The 19,055-nt window shown below is 43.6% G+C and overlaps 1 protein-coding gene across 2 annotated transcripts in view; it reads left to right on the plus strand.

Moving 5' to 3' along the window:
* The first annotated feature begins 4,433 nt into the window (after nt 1-4,433).
* Nucleotides 4,434-19,055, plus strand: part of ACVR1B (activin A receptor type 1B) — a 46,032-nt gene continuing 31,410 nt past the window's right edge. Inside the window, exon 1 of one of the 2 annotated variants that reach the window (XM_025402964.1) lies at nt 4,434-4,631. In XM_025402964.1, the coding sequence (XP_025258749.1) occupies nt 4,541-4,631 (91 nt within the window). In that variant the 5' untranslated portion in view covers nt 4,434-4,540. Of the gene's footprint in view, nt 4,632-5,823; nt 6,280-19,055 lie in introns of those variants that run through there. The other variant, XM_025402965.1, reaches the window with a different exon arrangement.

Genomic DNA, 19,055 nt, shown 5'->3' on the forward strand with positions numbered 1-19,055 from the left:
CTTTTTCCCAAACCTGCCCATTCTAGTCTGCTGAATGAAACTGCCAGGCAGCTAGTCACCTAAGATTATCCTGGAGTCATATGGTGCCATCCCCTTTCCTCATGTCCTGTATCTAATCAATCTTGTCATTTCTACCTCTTTGAACTCTTGAATCTGTTTCTCTTTTCCACCTTCACATTGCGGCTGCCTGGGGTCGGGTCCACCTCCTATCTTGCCCGGGCTACGGGCTTTGCCTCCTCTTTGGTTTCCTTACAACCATTCTTGTCCTCCTCCAGCCAGCCTCTGTAAAAAGTTCAAATTCACTTGGTTCAGCAAAGTGATCTTCCTAAAACACAATATGATCAGATTACAAATATGATCAGTTTAGCCTTTCCTAAAACACAAACATTATCAATTTACACTTAGAGGTCCAAGTGTACTGAAGAGTGTCTCTTATTAGACTCCCGATCCAGTGTGCTCCATTTCCAAGTAGACTTCCATGTCTGCCTAGCTCACCAACATTACCTTTCCACTCTCCACCATCTTCAACCTGCATCTTCCTGGGTGTGCCGCTAGGCTGCTCACGGTTCTAAACGCCAGGCAAAACAGTCTCCTGCCATCTCCTGCCCTCCCGACACAGGCCTATCTGGGGAGGACTCTTTGATCTTCCAAGAATCAGCGTAGCCTGTCTCTTTGTGAAACCTTTCCCAGCTCCTCAGCCTGTCCCCTCACAGCTGAATCATTCATGTCCCCTGAGTGGCCTCCATTGGCTCTTTACAGGCTTGTGTCCTCGCAGAGATAACCTGTTGCTGCTCTTTTTCTCATGCTTTTCTCTATTGGATTTTAAGTTCCATGAAGGCAAGGACTATGACTTATTCACGTCTATATGTCGCGACTGGTATACTGTAGGTACTCAGTAAGTGCTTGTGGCATGGATGAGTGAAGATGAGCTATTGCCTTCTTGGAATGAATGACCCTGCTGCTCAGCAAGGCAAATGATCCCCTAAGTAGTGGTGTTTCTGTGCGTTGTGACCAACGTGGCAGCTGTCACACTGACTTGTCACTCTAGTCAGTGGGACTAAGGTGTAAGACTTTCTCCTAGAGAAGTGGCTCCTGCTAGCTCTAGGGACTCTCATGACAAAGAGAGCAGAGGGGAAAAGCAGTTCATAGACTATGATGTGGGTCCAGCCCTAAGATTAAGAAGGTTTACAAGGCCGGGCACGGTGACTTATGCCTGTAATCCCAACACTTTGGGAGGCCGAGGCAGGCGGATCATGAGATCAGGAGTTCGAGAGCAGCCTGGCCAATGTGGTGAAACCCTGTCTCTACTAAAAATACAAAAATTAGCCAGGCATGGTGGCATGTGCCTGCAGTCCCAGCTACTTGGGAGGCTGAGGCAGAAGAATTGCTTGAGCCCAGGAGGCGGAGGTTGCGGTGAGCCAAGATCATGCCGCTATACTCCAGCCTGGGTGACACAGCAAGACTCCATCTCAAAAAAAAAAAAAGAAAAAAGAAAAGAAAAGAAAAGAAATTTTAAAAAAGAAAAAGAAAAAAAAGAAAGAAGGCTTATGAAAATGGACACTTACTGAGGCCTTCAGGGAGGGTGAGGAGAGCTAGGAGGAAGCATCCTTGGGCCAGGCTGTGGGAAGGAGCGAAGGGCACAGGTAGGAATTAGGCAGTCTCTATGTAGTGCAGGACCTAAAAGGAAGGTAGACACATCACCTAGGAAAGCTCTAGTTTGGAGATGCCCCAAACTCTCACAAATGGGGTGTGAGGCATATGATTCACCCCTCCCCCACTCCACCTCATGTCCCACCTTCAGCTGGGTCCTGAAGACTAGTCCCCAGAAAAGCAGGAGATGCTATGGTGTTGAAGAAAGCACAGGACCAGTAGGCCGTGGGCTTTAATGATGGATTGTATGTGAGCCTGGGTAAATCGCTTACCTTCTCTAAGTCTCAGTTGCTTCATCAGGGCACACTCTGACATGCCTCAACCACTTCCTAGGATTGTAGTGAAGGTCAACTCATAATGATGATGATAGCTATTCTTTTTAGATCACTTCCTATGTGTCAGAGATTATGCTAAACACTTTACCATATTTTATCAATACTAACAACATCTCTATGACATAGAACTATTATTAGCTGCATTTTACAAGATGAGTAAATTGAGGTTTAGCGAGGTAAAGTATCTGCCCAAAGTCCAATGCTATCAAGTGAGCTGATGGAGCTGACAGAGGCGGCATTTCGTCTGTGGAGCCAGCATTCTGGTTCCCTGATCTGTATATTTAGCTGTGTGGCTGACTTTACTGTCTAGGAGTGAAGCAACCACAGGTCCCCTCTGGGACCCCTGGCCTCGCAGCCACAGTGGCAGCACTTAGCGAAGAATAAGGAAAGACACCTCTTTCCCCCTTGGCTTCAGAGATGTGCTCCTGAGGAGTTGGCTTTCCCTTCCTAACTGCAGGGGTTGGTGACTGTACTGGGTTGAATAGTGTCCACCCAAAATTCGTAACTACCAGGAACCTGTGAATGTAATCTTACTTGGAAGGAGGATCTTAGCAGATGTAACCAATTAAGATCATTTGTACTCATACTGGATTAGGGTGGGCCCTAATCCAACGACTGGTATCCTTATAAGAAGAGAGAAATGTGGACTGAGATGTAGATGTAGAGGGAAGATAACCATGTGAAGACATGGGGTTATGCTTCCGCAAACCAAACAACACCAAGGATCCTGGGAACCACCAGAAGCTAGAAGAGGCAAGGAAGGATTCTTCCCTAGAGCATTCAGAGAGCACATGGCCCTGCCAACACCATGGTTTCAGATTTCTAGCCTCCAGAACAGTGAGAGAATACATTTGTTATTTTAAGTTACCCAGTTTGGTAGTAGGAAACTAACACAGTAACCTAGCACTGTGTGCACCACAGCTGGGTGGACAGAGCATGGATTGGAAACCACCTAGATGGACTAGGTGGGGTGAGCCTATTTGTGGCAGATGAGGGAGAGGAGAATAAGTTATTTACTCATTCAGCTACACTGACCAACTTGTAGACAATGCCTCCCCATGACTTTATGTGATTGTGTGTACACTGTGTCTGGCGAGTGTGTTTTCAGCTTTATTTTTTCTGGATATGATAATGGGAGTTCTTCACGTTGGTGAAACTTAGAAGGTGAGAATTCCATATAATAAATTGTTCCCCCTACCTCTTGGCTGTCCTTACCACCCCTAGATCTCAGATGGTGAAACTGTGCTTAAAGAGGTTCAAACCTTGCCCAAGTTTTCAGTTAGTAAGAAGCAGAATTCAGATCCAGAATTATCTTGACTGCAAAAATTCTGCCCTTTCCATTATATCAAGTTCTTTCTCAAGCTAAAGAAACTGACCTCTTTTCAGAAAGATATGGAGTGATTTGTTTACTTTAAGCATTTTTTCTAGATTTGAAAGTAACATTTATTTGAAAAATATTTAAAAATTATTGAAATGGTAAAATAAAAAGTAAAAAAAAAAAAAAGGCAATAACTACTGTTACTACTGGGTAAATATCCTTCCAGTCTTTTTTTCCTATAAATACATATTATCAATACAATTTGAATAATGCTGTGAACAGTTTTGCATTTTGTTTTAATTTAACATTATCTTGTAAGCATTTTCTCATGTCATAAGTTTTTGTAGACAGGATTTTAAATTACTAAATAATGTTTCATCATATGGATGGGCCATAATTTAACATTTTCTATTATTGTCTACTTAGTTTCCACCTTTTTACAATAATAAATATACAAGTTAACATTTTTAATAAACATCTGTCCTCTTATTATTTCTTGAAGACAGGGGATCATACTGGGTAAATGGATATGAATATTCTAAGGCATTTGATGCATAATGACAATTGTTTACCAAAAGGGTTCTACCTACCCGCCCAGTCAGAGTGCCTGACACGGCACCCTTACCCATACTGTCATCAGTAAAGATCTTTGCTGTGTTCTGAAAAGGAGCATGCTGCAATTCCATCACACAGGCTACCGCGTCCAGAGGATAGCAGGGGGCAAGATCAAGCAGGGAAACCAGTTAGGAGACCGTGGCGATTATCCCAGGGGACGCGCTGGGTGCTTGCGGCTAGGCGCAGGGATGGAGGAACTGGAACACGCACGGGATTCGTAGAATATTCGACAGGGGCGGGGGATCGACTCTGATAAGATAATTCTGCGTTGCGTGGGGTGCAGGAGAGGGAGGAGACTGCACGTTCGGCTCCGGCCTCCTCCGCGCCGGGCTCGGCACCGATCCGCGAGGTTGGCCGAGGCGTGAGCCCCGCCCACCCCTTTAACAGGGACACTCCCCTTTAAGGCGGGCGCCCGCGCGCGCCCCGGCCCCGCCCTTCGGGGGCGCGCGCGGCGGCCGCGGCGCCGGCTCCGCCGGGAGTGCACGTGCCGGCGCCGGGCGGAGGAGAGGGAGGCGGGAGCCGGGCAGCGGGAGGAGGGGAGGCGCCGGGGGCGCGCGCGCGCGCTGGGCGCTGCTGGGCTGCGGCGGCGGCGGCGGCGGCGGCGGCGGCGGCGGCGGTTACTATGGCGGAGTCGGCCAGAGCCTCCTCCTTCTTCCCCCTTGTTGTCCTCCTGCTCGCCGGCAGCGGCGGGTCCGGGCCCCGGGGGATCCAGGGTGAGTCCTGGGGCGGGGGGCGGGGGCCGGGATGGAGAGGGCTGGGCGAGGGCGAGGCCTCGAGCCGCGGCCGCTGGGCTACAGCGCGCCCCCTCCCCACGCGCACAATATGGCCGGGTGGGGGGCGCGGAGGAGTCGGGGTGACCCCCAGTCAGCTTCCCAGACCTCGGAGGCGCGGCTGCCCTTCGGCTGCGGAGCTCACGCCGGGCCCCTTGGGACCCGAGCCCTGTTCCAGGCGGAACTGGACTCGGGCAGCTCTCGGGGGTCGCGCTCCCAGCGCCCTCATGTTCCATAGAGGGGAGCCCGAGCTTCCAGCCTCAAGATTTGGAGGTCCATGGCTTCTGTCCTTCACCGTGTCCAGGGGCGGGGGGCTTTCTTCCCTCCCTCCAGATGCTCCTGGGGGGCATCTTTCTCCCGCCAAGATTGTGGGGTTCGGGCGGTGGGGTCTTAGCCTCTCCGAGGGATCCTGATGTTGAGAGCCCGCGCACCTCGAGACTGTAGGGGAAGGGGTCTCTAACCTTTCCTTCAGGTCCTGCACTTGGCGTGTTTCTTCCCCTCCCTCCCCTGCCTCCCTAATGTTCTGGGAAAGGGAGTCACATTTCCCCTTCACTCAATCCCTTGAGTTCAGTGGGGCAATCCCCCCCTCCGCCCTCCGGCACACATGCCCCGTGGAGGCTATTTGGAGGAAGTGGGACGAACAGGCCCCTAAACCTTTTTGGAGCCTAGCTTTGGAATCCCTAACCCTATGGAACCGAGTTCCCCAAGGGTTGATCTGAATCTAGGTGTATTTGCTTTCCTCCTCGCTTCCCCTACCCTACCCCGGGGGGCCCGTTCAGTTAATCACTTTGTGGATGCCTTTCAGGTGAAATCTTAGAACGTGTCTCCAACCCCCCAAGATTATTTAAAGATCCCACCACCGGACTGTATCCCCGGCCCTTGGTCAGTACTTATTTACCTTCCTACACGATGCCTCTTCCCAGCCCGCCCACCCTCACACACCCCTTACCTTCCAATTCCCACAGTCTGCGGCTCGCCTTATACCACCCCCACTCTCCCCTCTGTAGAAGCGGGTACCTTTTTGCGGGACACTCCGCTGGCTGTGTTGTTTTTGAGGCTTTGGGGGCTGAGAAGAGCAGATGAAACCCTAAAATATTTCATTTAAGAGAGTCCTGGCGAATGTGTTTTGGCCTTGAGGTAGTAGATGAAGGCTATATTTGGCAGTTATATTGAAGCGATTATTGACCCACAGATGGATCTGGGAGAGATGATCAGGATTGTATTCGCTCCCAATGTACAAAGCCTGCTGCTTTGACTTCTCAGCAGCCCCTAACCTTCCAGCAATGGGAGATCAAGTGTGTTCTGTGGCTCTCTTCTCCCCTAAAAATAATGATTCTCAGGTGGGTTCAGTCGTCTTTAATAAATCAGACAGTCAAGAAAAGACACCATGCCACTTTGGAGTCTCAAAAACAAGTTTATTATCTCCGGCTTTGATATTTGTTCCCAGTGGTGGAGCCTGTGCAGCGGGGTCTTTGTTCACGGGCTAATGCTTCTGCTAAGCACCTCGTGTGTGTTCTTCGGCCTCACTGCTCTGTGGCTGAGGGGTTTGAGAAACATGGTGAAGGTGTATGAACCGAGCTTGACATTTGTGGTGAGATAATGATTTGCATGAATAAGGATGTTCATCGGGCCTTATTAAGGACCATTTTTTGGAATGTGTAACATAATGTTCTCTACTGGGGTAGAAAAAAAAAGGGGGGGAGATTGAACCTCTAGGTTTGCCATGTTATTTGTGTATGTATAAATCTTTAAATTCCTCGTATAGGAATTTTTATCCTGCCCCTTATCCAGGATTTTTAACAGTCATTTCCCTGCTGATTTGATGTAGTGTTTGTGGGGTTTTTCTGGTTGTGAGCCTAGTTAAGAATGTTTGATAATCCAATTGGTTCTGATTGGGGCAGAGTTCATTTTTTTGTAATCGTCCTAAAATGGATGTTTGTGGGGGTTAAGGTGGGTGGGTAAAATAGGGAGTTCGTTTCTTTTTTTGGTAAATTGGAAATTAGGTTGTGTGTCCAGCAAACATTCTCCAGGGCCTTTAAACTTCTTGGCCAGACACTACAGTTTTTTCCGGGACACGTCTAGTTGCCAGTAGTGCATGCTATGGAGACCACTGCTGCAAAAGGCTTAAAGTAAAACGTCAGTTCTGGGAAAATAGAGGCTGTGGGATAACAAGAAGTTGATTTTTTCCCCTCCCCTGCATTTCCTATATAGTGCTCCCCTACGTGGGCTGGAGGAGTGACAGAGCCAGGCAGCTCTGATGCCTGAAGGTGCCTGGTACTTGGACATGATGTGAGGGCAGTAAGGGATAGGCATTTCTATTAATGAATTAACTAGGACTTAGTAAAAGGCCAGTGATAAGGAGAATGAGTTTCAGTTAGAAATAGCATCCGTTTGATAGGTGTACATGTTTTAAGGCCTGGCTTTGGAATTTTCACATTTAAAAATGTAAAATTGAGTTAGTAGCAGGAGAACATGACATTCATTTCTTAAGACAAAAGCAACAAGAGAGATATTTGACATTCTCATAGGAACATTTTGAAATTTTGTGAGCGGACTGAAAATCTAATTTCAAGCCAACCCTTGTAATTTTGTTGAGTGGACATGGATTTTAAGTACAGTGGAAGTGCAGTCTTGTAGAGGACCTCTGATTAGTTTTGTTTAAACAGCTCCTGGAACAGATGTGATAAAACATATTAAAATGGCTACTCTGGTTAAAGGTTAAAGCCAGATGGAGGGAGGAGGCTGGTTTTCAGCCCTAGAACTTAGCTCTCTTACAAGTTGTCCTTGAACAAGTAACTTAACCTTTCTGTGACTGGCTCAGTTTTCCCTCTGTAAAATAAGGAAATATTTTGTGTCACTCTTATTGGGACATTTGTGAGTCTGACTTACTGATAGCCAGTTGGCGGGGAGGTATTTTTAGACACGTTTCTGACTTCAGTGAATAAGCAATGCTGGGTTACTTTTTTATCTTATGGAGCAGAAAAACATACTCTGTGATTGATAGACGTACAGCATGTCACAGTGTGGTTAATTTCTTTTTGTGCTTTTTTGTAGACCCCTTTCAGATTTCCTCAAGTTAATTTCTGTCTCTGGCAGGCTCTTACATCGTTGACTAGGCAGCATACCTGTGCTAATCAAAGACAGTCTGGAGGGAGTGACCTGCTTTAGGCTTTATTGGTTTGGCAATGTTTTAATTCTTACGCAACTCTGGGTATGTTTATGGCACTATGTAAATGTTACATAAGAACATGGAGGCTGAGAAGTGGCCAGAATGGTGACTGTGAACACAGGAAGGTTAGACTGAGGACTTTATCCAAAAGGACCTTGGGAATCTGCAATCAGTACAGGAAGAACCTGCACTTTATTTTCCTCTAAGAACCTTTTTAGATGATTATGTCTTTCAGGTGGACTGCTGTGTTATAAATAGGTTTATTCTCCACCGGTGAGCTAATTGTAACCTTGCTACCAAAATATGAATCAGTAAACGATGAGACGTGCTGCTTCTTCCAGCATGTCCTGTTGAAGCTGCTTGTTGCATTTTGGAACATGAGTTGAATTGGGTTGCAGTCTGTTCTCATAATAACTGAGGAGCACAGGGTGTTGAGGTGGAATGGAATTCTCAGTTCGTGGTGCTTTAGGTCACCTTAATTTTTGAAGGTTAAATACAGAATACTGAAGTGGCTCTTTATAATTTTGAAATCTTTATTGTTTACTGTTCAATTTTTGCTCAGAGTAGCAGTGAACATTAATTCTGGGATCTCGCCTCTTTGTCTTCAGTTCTTGTAAGAGGGTCTTAATCTCGTTTTCCTCTCTGTATTCATAAAAAGGAAATTCTAGAGTCCTTTCTCACCAGTGCTTCTGATGCTGGACATACTGCAGGCAGCCACAGCCCATCAGTTCCACCTGGACTGGGAATGCGGGAACCTTTTAAGTCCAACTTGCATTTCTTTCACTCTGCAGGCACTGCCTCAGGGCCAGGTTCAGATACCTGCTCTGAGTTTCTGTTCTTCTCAGTTTTTCACTCTTATGCATGGTTTAACTTGAGCTTTGGCTTCAGAGGCACCATTTTTGTCCATGTCTGTTCTCTCTCCTCTGTTATGGAGAAATGGTATGCTAAGCAAAAATACAATTTCAGAGAGTATCTTTCTTTCCTTTACTCTGTAGAGTTGCCAGAGTTTGGTTTAGCTGTGACGTTTCCATCCCAGGCAATCTTTATCTGCTCTCTAGGGTTCAGAGACAGTGCCACTTTACGCAACTCTGGGCTTTTTGGTTTTCTTTAGTCTCCACCCAATCTTAAGCCTGCATTTGTCTCCCTAAATATTTTGAATTTAGCATAATGAAAGTAACTGCCTTTCCCTTTAAACCATCACATCACCCCTAATATTTACACAGTTAACATATAGGAGATTTCTTTATTCATTGGGTTGGGTATGTGCCTGGAACAGTTTTTAGCATGGGGATTTAAATAACAACAAGATGAACAAAAGTCCCTAAATCTCTACTACTATGGAACTTGCAATGGCTTAGACTGAAAATAAATAAGTAAACTCAATTAATCAGTCTATGAGTACTGTGAAGAAAATAAAACAGGATGCTCTGCCATAGTGTGCCTGGAGCTGCCATTTCACCTGTCTCTCAGCTTCATTGTTTTATCTGTAAAATGGGTCTAATACAGTCTTGTTACTCGTGGTAGTTCTATAAAGTTGAATTGTAGAACTGAATTACCAAATCTTCAACCATTGCTCCTAGGGGAAATACAGGGTTAGGTTCCTGCAAGCCTCTGGTCACTTTTTCAACCTGTCAATACATAACCTTATTTTATGTGTTTGTTTGTTTTTTTTTTTCTTTTTTTGAGACAGGGTGTCGCTCTGTTGCCCAGGTTAGAGTGCAGTGATATGATCTCACTCACTGCAGTTTCTGCCTCCTGGGCTCAAGCAATCCTTCTACCTCAGCCTCCTGAGTAGCTGGGACCTCAAGTGTACACCACCTCACCTGGCTAATTTGTGTATTTATTTACTTTTTGGTAGAGACAGGGTTTCAACATGTTGCCCAGGCTGGTCTTGAACTCCTGGGCTCAAGCAGTCCACTCACCTGGGCCTCGCCTGCTGAGAATGCAGGTATGAGCCACTGAACCTGGCCTGTTTTATGTGTTTCTGTTTAATTTTAATTTTTATTTTTTTGAGACAGTGTCCTGCTCTGTCACCCAGGCTGTATAGTACAACAGTGCATCACAGGTTGGGCACAGTGGCTCATGCCTGTAATGCCAACACTTTGGGAGGCCGAGGCAGGTGGATCATGAGGTCAGGAGTTTGAGACCAGCCTAACATGGTGAAACCCCGTCTCTATTAAAAATACAAAAATTAGCCAGGCATGGTAGTGTGTATCTGTAATCCCAGCTACTCAGGAGGCTGAGGCAGGAAAATCGCTTGAACCCGGTAGGCAGAGGTTGCAGTGAGCCGAGACTGCGCCACTACACTCCAGCCTGGGTGACAGAGTGAGACTCCATCTCAAAAAACAAAAAATGCATCATAGTTCACTACAGCCTGGAACTCCTGGGCTCAAGCAGTCCTCCTATGTCAGCCTCCCAAGTGGCTAGGATCACACGCACATGCCACCATACCTGGCCAATTTTTAAATTTTTTGTAGAGATAGGGTCTCACTCATTGCCCAGGCTGGTCTCTTTAATTCCTGGGCTCAAATGATCCTTCTGCCTTGGCCTCCCAAAGGGCTGGGATTACCGACGTGAGATACCATGCCTGGCTTTGTTTCTGTTTAAAGACATCTTATTTAATACGTATTGTTGGTTCATTAACATTGAACTTTACTGACAATAGCACTATTAACTCATGCCTGAACCAAGCTTCTCTAACATGTATTTTCTCCACGAGGCATATCACTATCTTCTTGCGCCTAGGAACACTAGACAGCACTTCAGCACTTCTTGTGGGGGACCATTTTATACAGCAAAATCATCAATGAAAAGCATGACACTAAATATGCTGCAGAAAAGATAACTTGTTTACAGTATGCCAGCTGAAACAAGAAGGCAGGGTTGCCTTGTTTGACCTCAGTTGGGAATGCATGTGGTGGGTGTTTCAAATGTTTCACTATTCTGTGTGTGGCTGTCAGTGAGCAGGAAGGTACCATAAATGTTGATATTGGGGTTACACATAAATTTGCATTAACCTTATTTTGTTAGAACTGTATACAAAAGTGGTAGAAATAAAATTGTAGAATTTCACTGAACCAGAATTTTAATTTTAATACATATAGTTAGAAGTCCCATTTCCAGACTGCAAACTAAACGTATGCATGTTGAGTACCTACCATGGTGATCTAGCACGGTGGTCCCCAACCTTTTTGACATCAGGGACTGGTTTCGTGGAAAATAATTTTTCCGCATGGGAAGTGGGGGAGATACGGTTTCGGAATGAAACTATTCCACCTTAGATCATCAGGCACATCAAGCCGAGGTGGGTGGATCACCTGATCAGGAGTTCAAGACCAGCCTGGCCAACATGGTGAAACCCCATCTCTACTGGAAATACAAAACTAGCCAGGCATAGTGGTGGCAGCATATGCCTGTAATCCCAGTTACTCGGGAGGCTGAGGCAGGAGAATCGCTTGAATCCGGGAGGTGGAGGTTGCAGTCAGCTGAGATCACGCCACTGCACTCCAGCCTGGGGAACAGAATGAGACTCCTCAAAAAAAAGAAAAAAAAAAGGATCATTAGGCATGTCAAGCGTGTTAGATTCTCATAAGGTGCATGCAAGCTAGATGGCTCGCATGCGTGGTTCACAGTAGGTTTCCCACTTCTATGAGAATCTAATGCTGCCGCTGATGTGACAGCAGGCAGAGCTCAAGTACATGCCTGCCACTTACCTCCTGCTGTGTGGCCTGGTTCCTAACAGGCTGTGGACCAGTACCAGTCTGTGGCCCCAGGGGTTGCGGACCCCTGATCCAAAGGGTCCTTTGACACGTATTTATTGAGCACTTGTCATATACTAGGCATTATCACAGGTGTTAGGAATACAGCAGTAAACCAAAGGAGACAAAATTGCCCTCTCTCTGCTTACCTTCGGCCAGTTGAGGTGAACAAAAAACAAAAGCATGAAATGTAAGGCAATTGTGCCTACCACAGTCCACCTTCTGCTCCTCCCTTCCCCAAGATTCCCCATCTTTGGTGTCCACACACCTGCTTCAGGTATTCAGTCAAATGCTAGTCTTTGTCGATAGAATTAAGGTCTTAGTCGGTTGACCTTTAGCCGTCTAAAGGAGGTTATCATGGTGGGTCTGTCCTGATTGAACTAGCCCTTTCAAAGCAGAGAGATTTCTCAGCTGATTGCACAAGAGGAAATCAGATGTTCCAGCTGGCTTGGAAGCAAGCAGACATCCATGTTGTGAACTGCTGATCCCAACAGCCACATGGCAAGGAACTGCAGGCAAACTCTAGCAGCTGAGAGTGGTTCCCAGCTGACAGCTAGGAGGAACATGGGGACCTCAGTCCTTCATCTGCAAGGCTATGGATCTTGCCAACAACCAGTAGGCTTGGGAGAGGACCCAATCATAGATGAGAAGGCAGCCCTAACTGGCACTGTCCATGCTGTGCCTGGACTTCTGACCTGTAGGAACTGTGAAATAGTAACTAGGTGGTGGTTTAAAAAATGTATGCATTGGGTGGGGGTGAGTCAAATGGTGATGGTGAAAATAGGTAAAGCAAGAGAGGGGAATAATGAGAAATACCCCAAAACAGTCATGGGGGTACTTGAGACCTGGTGCCCAGCCATCCCATCGCTCACATATAAAAACAAATCCTTTGACCACAGGTGGCTTTCATCTGCCTATAACTTTTTTCTAGATATTTGTGAGTGGAGGGGAGAGGAATTGTGGATGCTTTGGAAATGTTTTTTAGGTGCTTGGGATGTTTGAGGTGAGGAATCTGGGAATTGAAGTATTTTCTGGGTTTGGTTTTTTTTTTTTTTTGGGTAGTAGAGGACTCACCTTGCCCCACATCCTCATATATTGTGTTGGTATATGTTTGCATGTTACCTTTTATACCTGTAGAAGGTAAGATTGAATTGTAATCAGTCAGTGTTCATTTCTGATATCCAGGATGTGCCTAGCATCAAGCTGAATGCTGAGAGGGATCCTGAGGAAAGAGTCTGTCCTTGCCCTTTACAAGTTTAGACACACAGACTGACCGCAGTGGCTCACGCCTATAATCCCAACACTTTGGAGACTGAGGTGTGGGGGATCACTTCAGTCCAGAAGTTTGAGACTAGCCTGGGCAACATAGCGAGACCTTGTCTCTACAAAACATTTTTAAAAATTACACGGGCGTGGTGGCACGTGCCTGTGGTCCCAGCTACTTGGGAGGCTGAGGTGGGAGGATAGCTTGAGCCCAGGAAATTGAGGCTACAGCAAACCATGATTGCACCACTGCACTTCAGCCTGGGTGACAGAGTGAGATCCTGTCTCAAAAAAAAGTTTACACACAAATGGACTTTTTTCCTGCTTGTTGGAACTACCACAAACTATGAGGAGTTCAGGTGACAATTGTAATAAAAGCATCTGATTTGCTGAATGTTTACTAAAGTATTATGCTAAGCACCTGTGTTGTATCATTTACTCTATGTAGTTATTCTTTGAGGGGCTGGGGCTCTTATTCCCAATTTACAGATGAGAAAACCAGGGCATAGAGAAGTTAAGCAGTGGGTCCAAAGTCTATCCAAGTCCAAAACATGTGGTCTAAATATTGTACTGTACTATAAACTGTGAGTACTGTAAAAGTGACCTTCTAACCAGGCTCTCTGCCTTCAATCTCCTATTTGTTTTCCATCCTACTGCTGGATTTAACTTTGGAAATGCACCCTATCTGTCTGACCTATAGATTTTATGGCTTCTAGGATCAACTCTAGACCTCTTAGCTTAGCATTGCAATCAGTTTCATCTGGTCTTAGTCTTCCTGACTGTTCTTGTCTTTGGCTGGAACCTTGGCATTGTTGTAAATGTCAGTTTACTGTGAACCCAATATAGCTAATATTTTTTCACAGCCCTTTGACTTCCCCTTTCTTTTTCTCTGGAATGCTTCTCCCCACTTCTCCTCCTGGCCAAACCCAGTGTCCTCCAGTGTGGACCTTCATCCTCTTGTGTTCTCCGGGTCAGTGATTCCATCCTCTCTGCTTTTCCCCTTGGCCGGTATTGGTAGTTGGAGTTGCACTGTTTATAGTTGTCTTCTCCTCCCACTCTCTATGCCCAAAGAGTTGGTGCGGGGAGCTGGCTTATTCATTATATGGCTTTGGCCTACACAGAGCCTTGCATGTTTTAAGTACTTAATAAGTTTGTTTAATTTAATTCATTCTTTTCCATCCTCTCAGTAAAATCCTAGGCAAATAATTCCAATTCTGTTTTGCTCTAATTTTATTATCATCTTGTGTATATAGAATTTTAATCCTACTCAAAAAATGCCATGAACATTTGTGAGTTACTTGGAACATCATAATCTCTCTTTCTATCTCACCTCTTTCATCTCTATTTATCCTACGCCTACCCATTTTATTCCAGCCAAATTAACTTGATCTCTCAACCTCATTAGTTTTATTCTCAGTTTGTCTGATTTCTTTTTTCCTTTTTCATTGTCCCAGTTGCCTGAAACAATCATTCCTATCCCTCCTCTCACTCAAAACTGTGACATACACTGTCTCCTCTCCATTTGTCCATATTATAATAAATAGGTCAGGAAGAAAATACCAGAGATAAATATCCTTCCCTGCTCTATTGAGCCAGAAGTATGTTTATTCAGACTCAACAAAGAAAACAGTGGTTTTACATGTTCATCATAAACTGAAATCAAAGGAGAAATGCAATTTCCTGATTGTCTAAATATGACAACTGAGTCTGTACACATAGGTCCCAGGAACATTGGACATACTGCCTCATAATGATGCTCGCTCATTTCAGTTTTACCTTGACATTCTCCTGAGCAGCAGGTGGGCCCTTGCTAGATGTTCAGGTATTTACAGTCAGCCATAAATTAAGTTGCAATGACAGGTCTCCTTAGGATAAACATCAAACGTCTCTTTTGAGTGAGAACAAAGCTTTCATTCTCTAACAGAGACTTAAGGTTGAACTTGTTTAAACAGCTCTCTAGGGCTGGGTTTGTCTCCAAGTAGAATGTCAGAAAGGCAGCTTGTAGAATGGATATAGTGTGGAGCTGGCTTTCCAAACACCTTTCTCTTATGCAAACCCATTCCAAGACTTTTTCCCAGATTGGAATTAAATACCAAGCTTATCAAGTGTCTTATTGTTAAATCTGTGGTTCTCCCCACCCCCCACCATACAAATAGCTTCCTTTATTAAGTCAGTTATATTTTTTTTGTAAGTGCTTTTTACCAGTACATTTTGTTTTTGTGTTTTTCTATATACCACCATTGGCACCTGTAAAATTTGACTTTATTATGGCTCTTGGGTACTTGAAAGCTTTTTGTTTTAATGTATTTTTAAAATCTAATTCTGATAATTGTAAAAGGTGAAAATGTAACTTGGGTCTTGTTTTCTTTTAACCAAATAGCATGTGATTGCTTTACTGCTGCAAGATTTTTCTATTTAGGCTAGTTAGAACCTTGCTAGTACAGTATCAGTTCCTAGTTATTGCCTTCCCGCCCCCCAAGAAAGCCAAACATTGCCTCTATTTTGTGAACAGTTTAGTGCCAGACATTTTTTAACCTGATTCAGATTTTCATAAACATTTTGGCACTTGTCTAGATCAGTAGCTATCAACAGTTGTCTTTCTTTTTAAGACAGTGGAACTCTTAAAAATGAAAACGTAGAAATGTATATGAAGTTATAAAGTGAGTAAAAGCTGAGCAACTCTGGCAGAGGCCCCCTCTGCCCCTGAAATTATTAGGCTGAGATCTGTTGAGTGACATTTATTGGGCACAGTGCTATTTGCCAGGTGCTGTACTAGACACTGGTGAGAAACTGGTGAAAAGGACACTGGTTTCCTCTTTGTGAGTTCAGAGATTCCTGGACATGGTGGAGAGTCTAGAGATTCAGGAAGAAGACAGTTTGAAAAACACTGTAAGGTTTTTGTTTTTGTTATTGAGATTATATTGTGTATGTTGTTTGGCAAATAGGGATATATGGTAGTAGTTTTAAATTGTGGCAAAATACGTGTAACAGAAAATGTACTATTTTAATTGTACAATTCAGTAGTGTTAAGTACCTTCATAATGTCGTGCAAACCATCACCCCTAATTTTAAAGTTTAATATTTATTTAATTTTTATTTATTTATTTATTTTTGAGATGAAGTCTTGCTCCGTCACCCAGGCTGGAGTGCCATAGCTGATCTCGGCTCACTGCAACCTCTGCCTCCCAGGTTCAAGCAATTCTCCTGTCTCAGCCTTCTGAGTAGCTGGGATTACAGACATGCACCACCACGCCCAGTTAATTTTTTGTATTTTTAGTAGAGATGGGGTTTCGCCATATTGGCCAGACTGGTCTCAAACTCCCGACTATAAGTAATCCACCCACCTCAGCCTCCCTATGTGCTGGGATTATAGGCATGAGCCACCACGCCCATATGGAATCTTAATATGTGGCTTCTTTCATGTAATATAATGCTTTCAAATTTCATCTATATTATAGCATGTATCAATAGTTTCTTTTTATGGCTGAATAATATTCCATAATAAATATACCACATTTTGTTCATTCATCGTTTGATGGACATGTGGATGGTTTCCACCTTTTGGCTATTGTGAATAGTACTGTTGAGAATAATTCATGTACAAGTTTGTGTTTAAACATTTGTTTCAGTTATTTTGTGCGTATGCCTTAGAGTAGAATTGCTGGGTTATAGGGTAGTTCTAGGTTTAACTTAATAAGGAAACATCAAACTGTTTTCCACAGCAGTTGTACCCTTTTATGTCCCAGCAATGCACGAAGGGTTCCAGTTTCTCTAAATCTTCACCAACACTTATTAAATTTCTTTTTCATATTCTTATGGCCTTCCTAGTGGATATGAAGTGGTGTCTCATTATGGTTTTGGTTTTCATTTGAATTTGCAATACATTAGAGTCGATGTTGAACATCTTTTCATGTGTTTGCAGGCCATTTGTATATCTTCGGAGAAATGTCTGGTTCAGGTCTTTTGTCCAGTTTTGTTGGTTTTTTAAAAATTATTATGTTTTTTAGAGAACGGGTCTTTCTCTGTCACCCAGGCTGGAGTGCAATGGTGTATTCATAGCTCATCGCAGCCTTGAACTCCTGGGCTTAAATGATCTTCTTGCCTCAGACTCCTAAATAGTTGGGACCTCAGGCATGCACCACCATGCATGGCTCCTGTTCAGTTTTTAATCTGGTTGTTGTTGAGTTTGAAAAGTTCTTTATATATTCTGGATTCTAGGCCATTTTCAGATATAAGATTTGCATATATTTTCTCCTGTCCATTTTCTTTTTACTCTTTTGATATTGCCCTTTATACACAAAGGTTTTTAATTTTGATGAAGTCCAGTTTATCCATTTTACTTTTGTTGTGCTTTGGTGTCATATCTGACAGACCATTGCCAAATCCAAGGTCATGATGTTTTACCCCTCTTCCGAGTTTTAGATATTTTAAGTTTTAGCTGATACATTTAGGTCTTTGATCTATTTTGAGTTAATTTTTGCACGTGGTGTTAGGTAAGGGTCTGACTTCATTCTTTTGCATGTGGTTATCCATTTGTTCATCACCATTTTTTGAAGAGACTTTTCCTTTCCCCTGTATGTTCTAAGCACTCTTGTTGAAAATCAGTTAACCATAGATGTATGGGTTTATTTCTGGATTCTCAATTCTGTTCCGTTGATTTGTGTGTCTATACTTAGCACCATTCTGTTTGATAACTGTAGCTTTGTTGTAAGCTTGAAATCAAGAAGTATGAGTCCTCCAACTTTGTTATTTTTTTTCTCCCAAGATTGAACTATTCAGGGTCACTTGCAATTCCATATGAATTTTGGGATCGGCTTTTTCATTTCCGGAAAAAAAAAAAAAAAAAAGGCCACTGAGATTCTGAAAGGGATTGCATTGAGTCTCATCTGATGTATGTAATTTACATATAGGCCACTGAGATTCTGATAGGGATTGTATTGACTCTCATCTGATGTATATAATTTACATATAATATGTGATCATATATTCACATTTTTAGTGTAATTTAATTTATGTTGGTGGACAAGTTCAGTTCTCAGTTTTTCAGTATCAATTTGCAAAAAAAAATTCCTCTTGAAAAATAGTATGCCTAAGAAACCCTGAAGGAATATACATCAAACATGTAGTAGTAATTGTCTCTGGGGCAGGAATTAAAGGGGCGCTCAACCTCTACATTATATATTTCTGTGGTGGTTGAAATTCTTGTTAAACAAGGAAACACGGGTTAGTTACTTTGGCAAGCAGGGAAAAAAAGGTAGTAAAAATAAAATATATTTTTTAAAAACCTGATATATGATATTCATAATAGCACAACTAACATTTATAGTTTTGGACCCCCCTACCAAGTAGAATTCCTCAAAATGAAATATTGGAATTGAAATGCTTAGTAGCAAGTAAGAGCTTTTGATGTATTTGATTCAGTGTCAGCACCTGGGTGGGAGGACAACCAGTAGGTTGGAGATATTAGAGTACAGACCTGTGGGGAGGATGCGGCCACATTAAAGCACAATGGGAGGTAGAAGCTTTACTAGATAAAAACAGTACCATGTGACATCACTCAGGGTCCTTTCCTTATGTGGATGGTATAGTTGGGCTAGGAGAGATATGATGCAGACCACCTGACTGGGATAATGAGCTTGGAGAAACCACAGAATTAGGCGACGTCAGTGATTACAGACTGGTTATCCAAACACGAACAAGAGAGGGATATAGCAGTTTTGGTTAAGAACCCATCCTTAGGATAGGCAGTCTTAGAACTACTTAAGGAAATACACTGAATTTAATCTTGCGTATTGGATGAAATCGATTACAGAGTAAATTTCAAGTAGTCTGGAACGTAGTCTTTTCTAGACTAAAAATGTGTGTATGCCAAAATCTGTGTAGCTGATGTTGTTGGGGTTGGAGGAGGGGAGAGTGGAGGTAGGGGAATGCCTACACAGGACCTGGAAAAGTAGAAGAGGAAAACACTACTAAAAAAAAAAAGAAATCATTAACATCACAAAAAGACAACTGGAAGTTCTGTGCCTTGCGAGGTATGGTAGGGATGGTATTCATCACTTGTTAGTATTCTAGCCAGAAATTTGCACCTGAATCAGATCAAACCTCTACATCTAGCTAATAGCTTATAGAAAATACAGAGGAGAGAGGAACATGTTAAATGACACCTTGGAGAGTCAA

Source organism: Theropithecus gelada, chromosome 11 (genome assembly GCF_003255815.1).
Source record: "Theropithecus gelada isolate Dixy chromosome 11, Tgel_1.0, whole genome shotgun sequence".
In the NCBI taxonomy this organism is placed as follows: domain Eukaryota; kingdom Metazoa; phylum Chordata; class Mammalia; order Primates; family Cercopithecidae; genus Theropithecus; species Theropithecus gelada.